Source organism: Eptatretus burgeri, chromosome 9 (genome assembly GCF_056783735.1).
Source record: "Eptatretus burgeri isolate ZD-2024b chromosome 9, Ebu_testis_v1, whole genome shotgun sequence".
In the NCBI taxonomy this organism is placed as follows: domain Eukaryota; kingdom Metazoa; phylum Chordata; class Myxini; order Myxiniformes; family Myxinidae; genus Eptatretus; species Eptatretus burgeri.
Genome location: NC_140969.1, coordinates 93,380,256 through 93,398,314, shown reverse-complemented (window position 1 = coordinate 93,398,314; position 18,059 = coordinate 93,380,256). Strand labels below are relative to the sequence as shown.

At 42.1% G+C, this 18,059-nt stretch overlaps 1 protein-coding gene across 13 annotated transcripts in view; it reads left to right on the top strand.

Moving 5' to 3' along the window:
- The window catches only part of LOC147020629 (papilin-like), a 210,456-nt gene that overhangs the window by 76,473 nt on the left and 115,924 nt on the right, over positions 1–18,059 (top strand). For 11 of the 13 annotated variants that reach the window (XR_015061900.1, XM_085896135.1, XM_085896136.1 and 8 more), the window contains 3 exons: positions 423–642; positions 2,306–2,458; positions 14,236–14,388. Coding sequence is in view for 12 of the 13 variants with exons in the window: in XM_085896135.1 (XP_085752261.1) it covers positions 423–642; positions 2,306–2,458; positions 14,236–14,388 (526 nt within the window). In the remaining variant the exon portion in view is untranslated. The remainder of the gene's footprint in view (positions 1–422; positions 643–2,305; positions 2,459–14,235; positions 14,389–18,059) is intronic. The other 2 variants (XM_085896139.1, XM_085896142.1) reach the window with 2 other exon arrangements.

The window sequence follows — 18,059 nt, the reverse complement described above, 5'->3', positions numbered from 1 at the left end:
CCAAGAGCTGTGAAAACGCTGCATGACATTTCACAATGCACTTGCTTTCATTCTATCGTGGATTGTTCTACCTGCACAGTGTGGCCAGTAAGAGGTGCTGTAATTCAAGATCGATTTGTGGTGTCCTCTTCACAATTCGACTCAATATTGTGAACGTTGATGGGGTTGTGCACACAAAATATTCTCTGCCTCTATTCGAAGGCCAAACTTGGATCTCTATCTCTTTCTCTTTCTTTATCCCTCTCTCTCTCTCTCTCTCTCTCTCTCTCTCTCTCTCTCTCTCTCTCTCTCTCTCTCTCTCTCTCTCTCTGTCTCTCTGTCTCTCTGTCTCTCTGTCTCTCTCTTTCCCTCTATTTCTCTATCTATATATCTGTATAGCCCTGCAGAGATCTCTTTCTCTCTATGCCAACATCCTATTGCAGGTGGCGAGAAGGCCCATGGGAAGCATGTTCTGTGACTTGTGGTGAAGGCCACCAGACGCGTCCCATATACTGCCTTGCACATTCCGCTGGGCCTGCTGGTCCAAACTCAGCGCAAGCACCTGATCAAGAGTGCAAGACAAGGGGCTTGCGAAGACCAGAGAACCACCGCCCCTGCCAAGGAGGCCCCTGTACTGAATGGATTGTGGGAGAATGGCAATCTGTGAGTGAGATTTCATGCATGCGTCAGATCCTTCTTTCATGCATCTTTTTCCTTGCAACTCAATTTGAATAACTATATACACTCCACATTAAAAAAGTGAATATGTAGAATTTCTGTTGAAGGACTGTCGAAGAAGCGTTCATCGCCAATGCCTTTTTGGCATTAGGAAAGTGCAGAACACCTGATTGAAAGTTTCCACATAACGCAATTATCTCTGCAACCGAAGGCGGACGGAGGTTATGTGTTCACCCCTGTCTGTCTGGGTTTGAGCAGGATATGTAAAAAAGCTACATACAGATTGGGATGAAACTTGGTGAACAGGTTGGGTGTGTGACGAGGACTAATTGATTCGATTTTGGTGAAGATCAGGAGCCGGTTCAGGGATTTTTTTAAAGTGATTCTTCAGCATTGAGAGATGAGGCCAAAAAGGATATGTAACACGATATCTCAAAACGTTTTGGACGGATTATGACAAAACTTGGTGGATGAGTTGGGTCAGTGACAAGAACAAGGTGATTAGATTTTGGTGAACGTCCAGATGCAGATCCGGCCTATCAGTGGGATACAAAACATAAAATTCTTTTGTAGAATTCTGTAGTTGTGATCGTTGTAGAATTCTGTAGTTGTTGTGGAATTTTATTCTTAACGTTTTAGCCGACTCGAATGTAAATCCTGTCACTCAAATGAAAGACACCGATTAATTCACTGTCCACAACAGAAAGTACTTTACTTCAGAGAAAAGTTTATTTTAACTTGGTACCAAGGAGTTCAGAAACACTCAGACGTAAGCATCCACAATGACGTAAGCATTTATACATTGGGAGAGTGGAGAGGGTCTGATAAGCATATAGGTAAAAGAACACAGAAATGTAGTACGTGTCCACTAACTGGACAGCGAATGACATAATTAATGGCAAAAGTTGCAGTATTATCAAACAGGTCACCTTGGACTTGGAGAGAATTAAACAAAAAGTCCAGAAGCGGGACAAAGGAATACAGGATAAGACATTAGGTTATAGGTTTTACAAAAAATGAATATTGCAAGGCAATGAGTACATGACTTCAAAAACAGTGAGACAAACAGCAAAGGTTTCTTTTCTAAAGAGGAATATTCCCCATCAACGTCCAGATGCAGATCCGGCCTATCAGTGGGATACAAAACATAAACTGTTCAGTCTGGCAGTGGTATGCGCTCTTCCGAGTACCGTTCTACTTTTCCTTCTTGGTTTACTATCATATACATACATACATGATAGGATGTCAAATTCAACAAAAACATCTCAACTTAGTGAATCTCATTATTCCTTTCCTGAGATAAGAAAAACCTGTTTCCCCAAATGTTTAATTGTCCGATGGTGCTTCAGATTGACCTGGACTGTTTTTTTAATACTCGTAACTAAATTACAAAAAATACTTTCATTGCTTTTCAACAAAGTATTCTCCACCTTTAGACACATACATTTTCCTTTTGATGATTAAAGGGAAGTAACATTACTCTGCCTCTTATTAGCAAGTGCAGGTCAAATTTGTAGTACTCATTACAACTAGAAATGCTGACCAATTTCAAAACGATTTGATGGAATCCCAAATGATAAAATGTGTTCCGAAGCAACAATCCCAGACATTTTGGAGTCGTGTTAATCCCATGCAATTATCCCCACAGTGCTCAGCTGAGTGTGGCCCAGGAGATCAGACAAGAGAGGTGACATGTGGAAAGCGATACGGCTGTGATGATCGTACCATGCCGGCCAGAATCCAACCGTGCAACCTGGGGCCTTGCAGGTCACCAGAGTGGGTCTTTGGCCCTTGGTCTCAGGTTTGAGTTCCAGAGACACTTCAAACACAATATATGAATTCTAGTTTTAGCTTGGATAGAGGAAATCTGTTGTCGTTACCATAATACAAAAAAGCTGAAGACGTGCTTGCCAACAAGTGATGAAACTGGTCCATCAGCTGAGGGGCGTGCAGCATTGGGATTCTCATGTATGTACTACTTGTGAATGTCTGCAGCTGAGGAGGAACTTGGGTATAGTTTGAAACAGCAAAGGACTTACTTTGGGTAGCTATATGCAGCTTTCTTCAGCAGGAGAGAGGAGAGAGGAGAGACAGATGAAGAGGGGGTGAGGGAGGGAGGGAGAGAGAGAGAGAGAGAGATAGAGATAGAGATAGAGATAGAGATAGAGAGATAGAGAGATAGAGATATATATATATATATATATATATATATATATATATATATATATATATATATATATATATATATATATATACACTTTTGAATCTTTTTATGACAAAACAAAATATATACATATACTATGTTACCATACCTCTTTCATACCTGTTACATAAACCTGTTTCTCTTTCATACCTGTTACATAAAAAAATGCAGTAGTGATAACATAACATTAATATATATATATATATATATATATATATATATATATATATATATATATATATATATATATACATATGTGTGTGTGCCAGTCGGTGAAAATAGACTATTTAGTGGCAGTACATTAATACTTACAACAATTCAATGGAAACGATAAATACTCAAAACTCAATAATACATTCCAAATCAATCAAAAAAAAAAAACTACAGGGATATCAGATTATTCTCATGAACTTTGAAAATCCCCTCATGACACCAAGACTTCTGAAAGTCATCAACACTCTTTTCACTTTTAGAAAAACAAAATTCAAGTTTCAGTCTTGCTGTTATTAAAGCATTGAAAAAAACCATAACATTGCACATCACAATGGGCTTTCCTTTCAATTTCTCCTTCCCCGATAAATAAATCTCCATTTTTGCTGTGGCTACTAAGAACAAAAATAATGAGTTTACTTGTTCTTTCCACCCGAAAATAAACAATCTTAGTGAGAAGGTAATTTGCATCTTTTTTTGCCATGTGGTTCAGCCATTGAAATAATGGCACAATCCTTGTGCAGTCAACATATGCATGGAACAAATCCTCTGTACAAATGCAGAAAGGGCAGGACCCGGATATGGGAGAAAAATTACTTAACCACTTATTCGAAGGAATAACCCAATGTGCTAGTCTCCACTGTAAATCTCCAGTCCTTTGAGCAACCAGCTTACTCTAGAATGAGTTCCATATATGCTCAGATGGGAGTCCTTCCGGCATTAGTCTTTTCCATCTGGCCACTCCATTCAATGGAGAGTCCTCGAGTAGGACTCGAGTAGACAGTCTATATTGGTCTTTACTGTTATATTTCTGAAAAATATTTTTTCTGAGCTAATGGAGGGTAAATCTCTGACTCGGTTGTGCAATTAACCCAGGAAACCCTAAGTCATTTGTTGTCAAAAACCTTTCTTGAGTCCATTTTAGTTCAAGTTGAGAACTTTTTTTTCACAATTTCTCTTAGGATTTTGCCGATCGTCCTATTTGACCATATTCTTGTCATATCTGCTATCTCCGACACTGTTTTCCACCCCAACCCGGAATCATGGCGGAGGTGTAGTATTTTGATTATGCCTGCTGCAATAAAGTGTTCATCAAGGTCACAGCTTTGAGGAATTGCAGGAAACAATGGGTTGTAAAATAGGGGTTCTTCCACAAACATGTTTGTAGCATAAGTTTCTTGCTGGCGACTAACTGAAAGGCTCTGCCAAGCATTCAAAAGACTCTGATAAAATGTTGAAAGATGAGATATATCGACATGCTGGAGTTTGATCAAGAAGAGTTCAAGGCTGTAACCGAGCCCACTTGCTTGTTGCAAGATGTGATGGGCCAGAAGTCGGCTAAGCAGTTGTTCCTCGTGCATCAACATCTGAGTGGAGCACAGCTGAAAAGCCATTATGCGGCTTTTTATGTCGACAAGACCTTGGCCACCTTCAGCCAAAGGACGGCATATAACATTTGGCTGGAACCAGTGAAAACCACTCCAGAAAAAAATCAACCAGTAGCCTTTGAACAGCCTTCAGTAGCACTTACGGTGGTTGGAGGCAGATAAACTTATTCCACAAAGATGAGGCAACCAAATTATTTACAACTAGAACCCCCTAGCTCTGTAAGAAAGGTGGGGTTGGGCTCTCTTCCATAGTCCTAATCTTTTTTTAACATGTTCAACCATCCCATCCCGATTTTGAAGGACATAGAGTGGGGATCCCAGGAATACGCCGAGATATTTGACTCCCTCTTCCACCCATTTTAACTTTGAAGGCAAATGCATCGGTGGTACAAACCGTGTCCCCAGTGGATTGTTTTTAAGACTGGGAAACCATAAGGCTTTATTCTTGTTCCAGTTCCAGTTCAACGAAGATGCCAAGCAAAAGAGATTTAAACGCTAAACAAATGCAGAGATATCATTGTCAGTCTTAATGACCACAGCGACATCATCTGCATAAGCTGATACAACTATCGAAGGAATCCCGGTGGATACAGTTACTCCTGAAAGATTTTTCCTGAATAGAATTATAAGTGGTTCTATAACCAAGGAGAATAATAAACCAGAAACAGGGCACCCTTGCCTCACCCCTCTCTGCACTAGTATAGGAGAGACAAGCTCATTATTCATTTTAAAAATACTAAATATGTTGCTGTACAGTAAGGATACATAGGCCCTAAAATTGGTACCAAGACCACATGCTTCCAACACATGATGCAAAAACACATGATTAACACATTCAAATGTCTTTTCTAAGTCAAGGAATATTCTCACAAATTCTTTTTCCATGGAATCACACTCCAGCAAATCTCTGATCAAAAAAATATTATCATAAATTGATCTGTTCGGGATATAGTAGTTCTGATCAGAGTGGACGAGATCACCAATTACAATCTTCAACTGACTGGCCAACACTTTTGACAATATTTTGTAGTCCGTACCTAATACCGAGACCGGTCGCCAGTTCTTCATCTGCCGTAAGTCTCCAGTCTTTGGTAGAAGAGACACCACCGCTCTTCTAAAACTTAGAGGCAGTTCTTCATTTACCAAAGATGATTCCAGGACATTCAGTAACTCAGGGCCCAAAAGGTCTCAAAACGCCAAGAAAAACTCTGCCGGTAAGCCGTCAATTCCAGGTGCTTTCCCCGACTTCAAACCAGCAAGGGCCTGCGTTAGCTCAGGCAATGTGATCGGTGAGTCCAAGCTCAGATGCTGGGGCTCAGTGATGGAAGGAAAGTGAGAAGTTAAAAGTTCCATAGTTTGCTCACAAACAGTCTGTTTTGCATAAATTTTTGAAAAATAATCTCGAATGCACAACCGTACACCACTAGAGTTAACAACCATGTTTCCTCTTGAGTCGAGCAGAGAAAAAACGGTCTTTTGTGACTTGTTGACAAAATCCATTTGTTTAAAGGATTTGTTGGGAGTATCTAAAACCTTGATGTTGTTTATCCTTAATCTGATTAACATCCCTGCTGCTTTTTCTTGCGTCGGTTCTCTCAATTGGGTCCTTTTTTCAACTAATATCATTTGGTCGCTCCTGTTTCCATATCTGGCCACTTTACTCTCTAACTGTATGATATCAGCTTCTAACAGAGCCATTGTTGTATTATTAACATTGGTAACATTTGAAACAAACTGCTGACAAAACACTCTAATCTGTGCTTTTGTGTTGTCCCACCATAACTCGAATGAAGGAAAAGAGGCTTTTTTTTTTTGAGAGTTGGATAGCCCAAAAGGTATAGAAGCCTTTTTTAAACGAAGTATCTTCAAGAAGATTGGTGTTGAATTTCCAGTACGTACTTTTATGTGAGGGTTGAGGGAAAAAGAGGCCCATGGTAACTAAATGATGATCAAAAAATAAGGATGGAAAGTGAAATGGAGAGAAAAGAGCATTCCTGAAATGCGAGTTTACATACCACCGGTCAAGTCCAGCAAAGGATGCTCTCTGTTAGCCCAACGTCCCCTCGTATATTGAGATTCGTTGGGGTGACAGCCTCCATGCATCTAACAAACTTATTGCCGAAAAAAAAATTAGACAAATTGGCATCGGATTCAGGATGAGGTTCTGCTGTATTTCAGTCTAAAACAGGTTCGAAGGTACAATTAAAATCACCCCCCATGCAAATCCAACCGTTGAAATCAATTGAGCGAAAGTGTGTGATTAAAGACAAAAAGAAGGCTCTTCGTTCTACACTCTCACTGGGCGCATGCACATTGAATTGTGTAAAGTGGAAATTATTGATGACCAGTTCTAGAGATGAACCGGCCTTTGATAACCTCTTGGAAGTGGCATGATTCAGGTACGAGCCCAGGTCTGAATAAAAAGGCCACACCAGCAGAAGAAGAAGAAGACAAATTACTAAAAAAAAGCACTGTCCCTTAAAGAGGCGACACCAATCATACTCCACATCTTCAGTTATGTGTGTTTCCTGGAGTAAGAGTACATCTATTTGTTTACGATCAAACAAACTTTTCACTTGAACCTGGCGGTTGTGACTTGCACCTCCGCCGTTCATATTTAAGGTTCGATCTGTTCAGCCGTTTCGGAGAAGATTTTTTTGAAGGTTTTTATGTTAAAACCAATATGGCTGCCAAACCACGTAACTGATGACGTCATCAATTTCTTTCCCCCAAACAATTTAGCCAGAGATCACCCTCAAAAATGTTCATGCTGATCAGATAAAGCATTTGGCCTGTGCAATTGTAAATCATAATTAAGCCACTTATGACATCATCAAAACATAGGGGCAATACCCCTGGGAGCTCACCTGGTAGTGGCTGGATAAGATAACCAGGGAACCACTTGTATCCATGGATGACCCACAAAATATGTAACGGAGAAGAAAGTAAATAACTATGGCTTTTTAAAAATTCCATGGACAAGCTTTTGGTGCATCACAGGTGATAAAAGTTATGGTCAACTTTCATCGAAATTATGTGTGTTGTTTCGGAGAAGAAGGCAAATACATATTTTGGGGGGCAACCCCCTTGTAGCATCCCTTAGACCCCAACTTTTTAAATGTCGTGAACAAACTTTAGTACATCACGGGTGATGAAGGCGGTGGTCAAGTTTCATCGGAATTGTGTATGTGTAATTTCTTAGACCTTGATTTTGATTTTATTTTTTTAGACCTTGATTTATTTCTTGATTTTTAGACCTTATTTTAGACCTTTTTTAGACCTCCTTAGACCTTGATTTTATTTTTTTAATTCCATGAACAACCTTTGGTACATCATTGGTGATGAAGGTTGTGGTCAAGTTTCATCGAAATTGTGTGTGTAGTTTCAGAGAAGAAAGCAAATACATATCTTGAGGGGCAACCCCTCCTTACACCCCCTAAGAACCCGATTTTTCTTATGGCATGAACAAAATTTGGTACCAACACGGTGTTGAACATTATGGTAGTTTCATCGAAATTGTTTTTGTAATTTCAGAGAAGTTGAAAGTATTTGTGGATGGACGGACGGCGTGCTATCCCATCAGCTCCCCAGAACTATGTTCTATTTGAGCTAAAATCAGACTTCTTTCCCATGGGGAGTACTTCACATGTTCAAATTTTCAATTTTTTGTATCGAGCAGTTTAGGAGATGGAGGTCCAAAGTTTTTCCTTTTTTCCAACATGGCTGACACAACACGTAACCTATGATGTGGTAATTATCATCAAAATATTCTACATGAGTAGTCGCACCTGTGGTCGAAAATTGTGTGTCAATCGGATAAGCGGTTGCAGAGAAAACAGAGAAGACTCGAAGGGCACTCAGTGGAGCGCATACCTCCTTCACGCAATGCTTGATCCACTCAAACATATTGGGCCAAATGATTTTTGAAATTTCATGCTATACTGTATATCGATTTTGGCGCAATCTCTCAATGGTGACGAATCACTTTGAAAATGTAAAAATTCCCGTATCCAGATCTGGATTCGGATCTTCACCAAAATCGAATCAAATTGTCCTTATCGCATGATAAAACATCCTTATTGATGTTTAATTTGCAAGTCAATCGGATGAAAATTGATGATTTTTCAGATAAAAATTGATGATTTTAGAAGTTTTATCTTGAGTTGACCTTTGACTTTTTGACTTCAAATAGTTGGTTTCCCGATTCAGTGATGTAATATGCAAATCTTGCAAGTAACAAACAAATTCGATTTGCAAGTAACAAACAGACCAACAAGAAGAAGTCGTCGTGCAGAGCACGATACTTGCAAAATCCATAAAACAAATTTGACCTCAAAAATAATTGGTAGTTGAATTCAATGACCAAATATGCAACTCTTCAAATTTCAAGTCAATCGGATGAAAATTGTCATTTTTAGAAATTTGGCCTTTGTTGACCTCAAAAATAATTGGTGGTTGAACTCAGTGACCTGATGTGAAAATCCTCTTCAAATTTCAAATCAATCGGATGAAAATTGAGGATTTTAGAAATACCACCTTAGTTGTTGACCTTTGTACTTCGTTGGCCTTTTGACCTCAAAAACAATAGACTTCTTTCTTATGACAAACTCTACCATGTGGTGAAGTTTCGTGAAGATCAGTTTGAAATTGTGACCTGGAGGCGAGAGACAGACAGACAGACAGACAAACAAAATCGACTGACCAATATACTTGAAAAATCTTCGATTTTGCAAGTAAGAAATAGAGAGGGGCGAAAACATAATTTTCTTTCACCTTCGGTGGCAGAGGTAATTAGCATGGGTGGACATACAATACCGTATGGATGGATGGACAACCCGAAAACATGATACCACCAATGACTTCGTCAGCGAAAAAGGTGCAAAAACTGATCCTCTTTACTATAGACCTGTCATCTTGCTTCCAATTATCAGCAAGGTCATGGAATCCATCATCGCGGTTGATATAAAATCCTTCCTTTTCTCCGAGCCTCATCTCAGATCATCAATTTGGATTGAGAGCAGGTCACACCACCTTGGACGTGCTGCTTCTCCTCGCCCAACAATTTATGGAGGCCCTCAATATCAGACATGAGATCAGGGCCATCTCTCTTGACATATATCATGTTTTTGATACAGTCTGGCATCATGCGTTGCTCTCCAAACTGTCTGCCAATGGCATCCAAGACCAACTCCACACATGGCTTACTAACATCCTCTACTCTGAGCCAATGTGCGGCACTCAACGAAATCCTTTCATCTCTTCCACCTGTCAAGGCTGGAGTTCCCAAAAGCAGTGTTCTGGGCCCATTCCTTTTCCTGATCTTCATCAATGATCTTTTTGACTCTTGAAAATCCTCTATCAATTTGCTGATGATTCCACCTGCTGCCGTGCCATCCCTCATCTTTCAGGGCTGCAGCCTCTTCCCTCTCTCGAGACCTTAACACAATCACAAGCTGGTCAAACACTTGGAATGTGTATTTCAATACTGACATATGTCACGCTCTCACTCCCTATCCCTGAAAGTACCGTCTGGCAACCCCCGCCCCCGCCCCCCAATCTACTTTATAAAACAACCTCTTGAGGAAGTTCAGTCTCTGCCTCCTATATTAACAAGTGCAAGTCAAATTTCTAGCACTTCAGTGTTGATGTTGGCCAGCAACGATTGCATTGCTGTCCAACAGATGTTTTTTTTTGCTTTTCTGTGTTCTTCAACCCTTCATTATGCATCATCTAAATGATGCAACCTCTTTTTTGCAACCTTGAGCATTTTTGCAAAAAACACATTAATGTGCACATTAGCGATCTATCATAATTAAACTATGGATTTTCTGACATTCTCAAAAAGTATGTTCCCAAAAATCATGAAAAAGGTGTCCTCATCCATGTTTTCAGGGTTGCTGACAGCAATGGAGCCATTGAAATCAATTTTGTATTCACATATTATATATTTACGAATTATATCCTGATCATGCAAATAATCTACCACAATGATAAAAATGAACTTTACTGAAGAGTTATGCAATCGGAGCTCCAGGTCCACAATTTCGCTGATGGCAGTTATACATTCAGGTAAAAATACACCTGTACATGTGTGGATATTACCGGTTTGAAAAGTTTTGAAAAAAACTTTCAAAAAGTTTCAAAAAAACTTTCAAAAGTTTCAAAAAAAAAAAAGTTCCAAAAAAAAAATCCTCATCATCACTAAATTCTTTGATGGCCTTCATTTGCCCACCCCACAACGGTCTCCCCTACAGTCAAACTCTATGCAGCTTCAATGTTGAGAATATTCATTAGATCATACCAGGTCACACTGCCTGTAGCAATTGTGAACGTCGAACCTCTTCAGTCACAAGTTGCAAAGCTCAAAAAATTTGTGGAAATTTCTTCCCGCCAAGCATTTTCGACACACTCCCAAAGGCTGAGCTCATCATATCCTCAAGGCGACTGTTTGCTATCAAGTTTCCGACACAGCCGATGAAACGCATAAGCATATGCATGCCGCCAAGCCTTGGTATGAACTGTAGAAACGGTTGTGAATGCACTCGCATATTGTTGATTGCTGCTGCATATACAGCTGTTGGTCATTTGTGAAGACTGTTATGGGCTGCCCACATTCTTTTGTCGTTCGTTGTGCCTCCACCATCGCGGTCAGCATTGCTTCTGGATCAGCAGGATTCATGTCTACGAGGGGTGTATAAATGGCCCTTGCTGCTGCTTGAACCGATTGCCTTTGTTCTCTGCAAAGCTTTGCATTGAAGCCAGAAAACTCAGGCACCGACTCCTCAGTGGTAATACGCTTGAAAGAGTCCACATCTAAATCACGTGCTCTCTCGATTTGAACAGCTTGGTGAGCCAAAACCCGAAGAGACAACACAATACATTGAGATTGCTCTGGGGGCATCTCAGGCTTCTTCGGACCCTTGTACCTTTGAACTGAAATGCCATGGACCACAGGTTCCTTCATTTTGTCATGGGACAATCGCCCGAGAGTGGATTTGTGTTGCTGAGTGTCAGACACCTCATGATCCTTCACAGTAAGCAGTACTGCAAGAGAATGTGTTGGCAAATAAATTATCTGCCCCAACCTGAACCAACCCACTTTTGGCACTCTTGATTTCTCTGATATCAGAGTCGATCACTGCTGATGATTTGAAGTGTTGCAGTTTGTCATATGATCATGTCACACAAAATTTGTACATCTGCTCTTTGAGACTTTTCTAACTCAGCGGCACACCTATTGCAATTTGAAGAGCTGTTGGTCTGTTGGCGATAACATTGGTTATCATATTTCCAATAATAGTTACTGGTAGTGTGTGGTTTAGTTTATGTGAAATATTTGACAGCAGCGATCGGAGAGTCGCACTCACTTCTTCGAGGGTGAAGTCTTTCTTAATTCTGCTCTGATAGCAGTTTCGGTCAAAAGATAACTTCCTCGTTTTCTGTTCAACCACGGGAGAAATGCTGTCTCGCAAGACTTCAATGTCACCATCGTCATCCGATGGTGCTAAGTTAATGATTTTTGATGCTTTGCTTCAAAACAGGAGTAAACTAGCAACACCTACCCCGGATAACGCAAGTAGTTCAGGACCAAATATTTCTGATAATTTCGCCGCTCGGGATCGGCGACAGAAAAGTTTTCCACCATTGTCAAGACACGTATTGTGCACCTCCACAGAGTTCCATATGCGGTACAGGTCAATTTTCACCGATTAAAATACGATGGAACCTATTGCAGTTTCATGTTCTTCGGTCTTTTTGTCAGTCTTACTTGCAGATATAACAGAGCCCGGTGCCAGGAATGATCCATGACAATCCCTGCGGTGCCTCGAGTCAGCAGGGTGTAGATCACCAACTTCTCCCATGACTCGTATTTTGACTTCTTTACCAAAATTATCATGTCGAGAATCACAAATATCTAATCGAGTCTGTTTAAATGTATTTTGATAACCGCGATCTACTGTTCGGCAAAGCGAAGCAAAGCGCCATCGACTTGGGGTTTTTTTTTTTTTGTATACCTTGGTCGAGGCTCGTATGAGAGCAAACAAACAACTCACAGCAATGGGGCATGAGACAAGAGGGGCGGGAGTGGGAGGGACAAAACAGTGGGGAACAGACACATTAGGTGAACTGTGGAAGGGAGAGGGTTGGGGATGGGACGGGGAACATGGCGAAGAGAAGATGGACATTACAGGGACTTTCAGGAAGGAAAGCAGGGGAATTGAAGGAAGTGGGCTTGGGTGGATTATCGGGGGTAGAAAAGATCGAGGATTTGGATGGGGGAAGATAAGAGGTGGTGGTGAACAGCTGTTTTGAAAGCCTGGAGGGAAGAATGGGAAAGAATAGAGTGAGGAAGTTTATTCCAAAGGCGGGAAAAAAGAGGAATGAAAGAGTGAAGATGAGCAGTGATTCGTGATTTTGGTAGTTTTACCAGAAGGGGGTTGTTGGCGGACCTTGAGCACCCTGTGGAAATGTGGTGGGGACAAATCGCAGAGAGAGCAGGGGGGGGGGCAAGGCTGGAGAGGAGTCGGTAGAAGACAGAAAGACCACCGACCAACCTGCGGTGATTGAGTGAGAGGCCCAAAGACTCAGCTTCATTGCGGGAGATGCCGATGATCTTAAATGCCCTGGTTTTGACAGCGTGAATCCGAGAAAGGTGGGAGGCAGGAGCACCAGCCCAGAGGGGAGAGCAGTACTCCATCAGGCTACGGACAAAAGCTTTGTAAGTGGTCAGGAGCTCAAGAGGGCCGAGGAAGGACTTTGCACGACGGAGGATTCCCAGTCGGCGACTGGCTTTTGAGGCGAGGTTGGAAATGTGACTTTCCCAGGAAAGGTCATGGCAGATAGTGAGACCCAGACTTTTCATCTATCCATATCCATTTCATTTTCTATCCATATCCATAATGCAGAGTTCACCAAAGAAAATTTACAGTGTTTAATGAAGTCAAATTTTTGCAGCTCCGAACGACGGTAACATTTACTCGAGGAAGCTTCCTCAGACCTTTCCGAATCACCATGGGTTAGTTTCAGATCTCTTATGTATGACTTTGAGGTGTATGAGGAAACAGTCTCTATGGCATTTCATAGTAAGATTGTCATTGGCCACAAGCCTTCTCTCAAGATCTTCATGATTATCATCCTGTCAAAGTCTCGTAGCTGAAGAAAGCTGTATGAAAATACCTGATGATTACATGAATATGGTCTGCTCCTGCAATGGTCAGTGGCTTGTCTGCTTTCCCATCACCACATGGTTTGAAGCAACCCTCGATGTCCATTATTCAGGCTTGAACTGCAAATGAGACAGAAACCACTTTCTCTCTCTCACACACACACACACACACACACACACACACACACACACACACACACACACACACACACACACACACACACACACACACACACACACACACACACACACACACACACACACACACACACACACACACACACACACACACACACACACATATACACACATACATACACATATACACACACACACACACACACACACACACACACACACACACACACACACACGTCAGCACCTAATTTGCATAACAAAAACCAATTGTATTATTTACGAGCAAATACCACTCATCGCTTCACTGACGAGAGTACAAAAGGGGGGAATGGAGAAAAAGAGGGAGAGAGGTTGACCAATGTTGACCAATTAAAAAAATTTTTTTTATGGAATCGCAATCGATAAAATGTCTTCCGAAACAACAATTCCAGACATTTTGAAGACGTGTTAATCCCATGTAAATATACCCACAGTGCTCAGCTGAATGTGGCCCAGGAGAGCAGACGAGAGAGGTGACGTGTGGAAAGCGATATGGCTGTGACGATCGTACCATGCCGGACAGAATCCAACCGTGCAACCTGGGGCCTTGCAGGTCACGAGAGTGGGTCTTTGGCGATTGGTCTCAGGTTTGAGCGCCAGAGACACTTCTAACGCAATATATGAATTATAGTTTTTGACTATATAATGAGTTAATCAGTTGTTGTTACCATAATACAAAGAAGCTGCAGACATGCTCACCAAGAAGTGATAAACTGATCCAGCAGCTGAGAGGGGGTGGGTGCAGCATTGGGTTTCTCATGTATGTACTCCTTGTGAATGTCTGCACCTGGAGAGGAACTCGGGTGGTGTTTGAAAGAGCAAAGTGCTTACCTTGTTTAGCTTTTCGTGGTTGCTTCATTCAGCTTTCTTCAGCTGGAAGAGCATAATTTGTATACACTACGTGGCCAAATGTATGTGGACACCCCTTCTAAAAAGTGGATTCGGCTATTTCAGCCACACCCATTGCTGACAGGGATATAGAATCAAGCACACAGCCATGCAATCTCCATAGACAAACATTGGCAGTAGAATGGGCCGTACGGAAGAGTTCAATGACTTTCAACGTGGTACCGTCATAGGATGCCATCTTTCCAACAAGTCAGTACATCAAACTTCTGTCCTTGTAGAGCTGCCCCAGTCAACTGTAAGTGCTGTTATTGTGAAGTGGAAACGTCGAAGAGCAACAACAACTCAGCTGCAAAGTGGTGGACCCCACAAGCTCACAGAATGGGACCACCGAGTGCTGAAGCACGTAGCACAGAAATATTGTCTGTCGTCGGTTGCAACACTCACTACTGAGTTATAAACTGACTCTGGAAGCAACGTCAGCACAAGCACTGTTAGTCAAGAGCTTCATGAAATGGGTTTCCATGACCAAGCAGCCACACCATGCGCAATGCTAAGCGTCAGCTGGAGTGGTGTAAAGCTCACCACCATTGGATTCTGGAGAAATGCCAAGCGTCAGCTGGAGTGGTGTAAAGCTCACCACCATTGGACTCTGGAGCAGTAGAAACACGTTCTCTTGAGTGATGAATCACGCTTCACCATCTGGCAGTCCGCCAGATGAATCTGGGGTTGGGAGATGCCAGGTGAACACTACCTGCTCAAATGCATAATGACAACTGCAAAGTTTTGTGGAGGAGGAATAATGGTCTGGGGTTGTTTTGTATGGTTCTGCTAGGCCCCTTAGTTCATAGCATACAATAACATTCTAGACGATTCTGTGCTTCCAACTTTGTGGCAACAGTTTGGAGAACGCCCTTTCCTGTTTCAGCATGACAAAACCCCCATGTACAAAGCGAGGTCCATACAAAAATGGTTTGTTGAGTTTGTCGAGACCGGTGTGGAAGAACTTGACTGGCGTGCACAGAGCGCTGACCTCAACCCCATCGAACACCTTTGGGATGAATTAGAATACTGGTTGTGATGCAGACCTAATCGGCCAACATCAGTGCCTGACCTCACTCGTGCTCTTGTGGCTGAATGGAAGCAAATCCCCACAGCAATGTTCCAACATGTCGTGGAAATCCTTTCCAGAAAAGTGGAGGCTGTTGTAGCAGCAAAGAAGGGAACCAACTCCATTTTAATGGCCATGATTTTAGAATGAGATGCAGTACAAGCAGGTGTCCACATACTTTTGGCCATGTAGTATATATATATGTATGTATATATATATATATATATATATATATATATATATATATATATATATATATATATATATATATATATATATATATATATATATTTGTGTATTTACATACACACATCTCCCCCCATCCTGTCCTCTCCCATCTCCCCTCCCTGCACCCTCCCATCTTTACCCTAATCCCACAACCTCCCTTCTCCCCTGCCCCCACCTCAGTCCCACCCCCTCCCATATTCCCTCCAGCCCGCATCTTCCCAGCCTCCTTCCCCCCATCCTTCGTCACTCATCCTCCCAGCCTCCCACTTGTCCCAGACTCTCCTAATGCCTCCTCCCCTGTCCCTCACTGTGTGGATCTCAAATATCTGAGGCCTCCGTTCCAACCTGATAGATCTCTCAGTGTCGGCGCATCTGATGACAGCCTGGACATCATCTGTTTTGCTGAGTCCTTCCTTCCACAGGACGTCCTTGACTCCTGAGTATCTCTACCTGGCTATTGTCTCCTACGATTTGATAAGCTTGAAACCCGCCCTGCTGGCGGACTTTCTCTTTCCATCAAGAACTCAATTTCTCTCTGTCCTTGTACAGATCATGCACCTCCAAGCCCCCCAGGAGTACCTTTCATCACGACTTCCTCTCCACGACTACGTCTTGAATGTCTCTGTGTTGTATCGTCCTCCAAACAGTAATGACTCCATATACTTCCCTCAGACAACATGGACCAACTTTTAACCATTCATCCCAACTCTCTCTTTCTCATACGTGGCAATTTCAATTGTCACAATGCTTATTGTCTTGGTGTTGGTACCTCTCTCACCAGAAATAGTACTTCATCAAAGTACTTCTGGGATTCCATGGTACCAATGCAATTTGAATTTTCTGACCCAGATTTCTCCAATGGCAAATCCTCCCTTCTGGATTTGGTGATGACAAACTTCCCAGCAAATGTCTCCTGCTCTTCCTGTCCTCCAATTGGTTCATCGGATCAGATGCTTGTGAGAATCAACACCTCTCTGGTTATTCTCACAGGGCTGCCTCAATGCCGGCGAGTCTGGCATTTCACTCAAGTAGATTAGCAGGGATTGCAAACAACTATCTATCGTCAGGACTGGTCTCCCATATCTACTGTCCCTGATGGAAACTCAGCCTGGGAAATCTTCCACAGAAACCGGCTCTCTGTCTCATGCACAGATTAATCCTATCTCATTTTCAGTTATCCCACCCTTCTTCCCACCTATGGTACACTGATCATGTGGTGTGGCAGTTGCGCTGAAACAAATTTCCTCCTCTTCCTGTAAGGCAAATACGACGGCAGGAAATTTTGGTGCATTCCAAAAAGTCCGCAGCGAGTGTGTGTCCATTCTCAGAGGAGCCAGAAAACAACCTTTGTCCAACCTCAAGATTAAACTTTCAAACTTGTCTCACCCCTCTAAAACCTGGTGGCATCTTGTAATGTCTGTCTGTGGCGTATGCTCCCCTTCGATTCCTTCCCTCTCTTCAAATGGCACCATAGCCTAATCCGCTCGTGAGACGGCCGAATCCCTCAATTCTATGTTTGCTTCCAATTATCGTGTCCCCATCCTTCCCTGTTGTACCCAACTGTTCCTGAACTCTGTATCTTTTGCACCTGAGAATGTGGAGAAGTTCCTGTCAGGCATTGACTCTTACTCTGTTTCTGGATGGGATCATGAGCTCACGTGTCCTAAAAACCTGCTGTGCTGGTCTTGCACATCCTCTCTCTCCCCCTTTCACCCTATCATTTTCCCGAGGTCATATTCCATCATGACATAAAAAGATGAAAAACTAATCCCCTTAACTACTGACCTATCGGTGTACTTCCAATCATCAGCAAGGTAATGGAATCCATCATCACAGTTGATATTAAATCCTTCCTTTTCTCCAGCAACCTCCACTCAGATCATCGAATTGGATTCAGACCCGGTCATACCTTGGACATGCTACTACTACTCTTCGAACAATGGATCTGCTGACAGCCTGGACATCATCTGTTTCGCTGAATCCTTCCTTCCACAGAGCGTCCTTGACTCCTTCGTATCTCTACCTGGCTATTGTCTCTTACGATTTGATAAGCCGAATATCAGATCAGACATG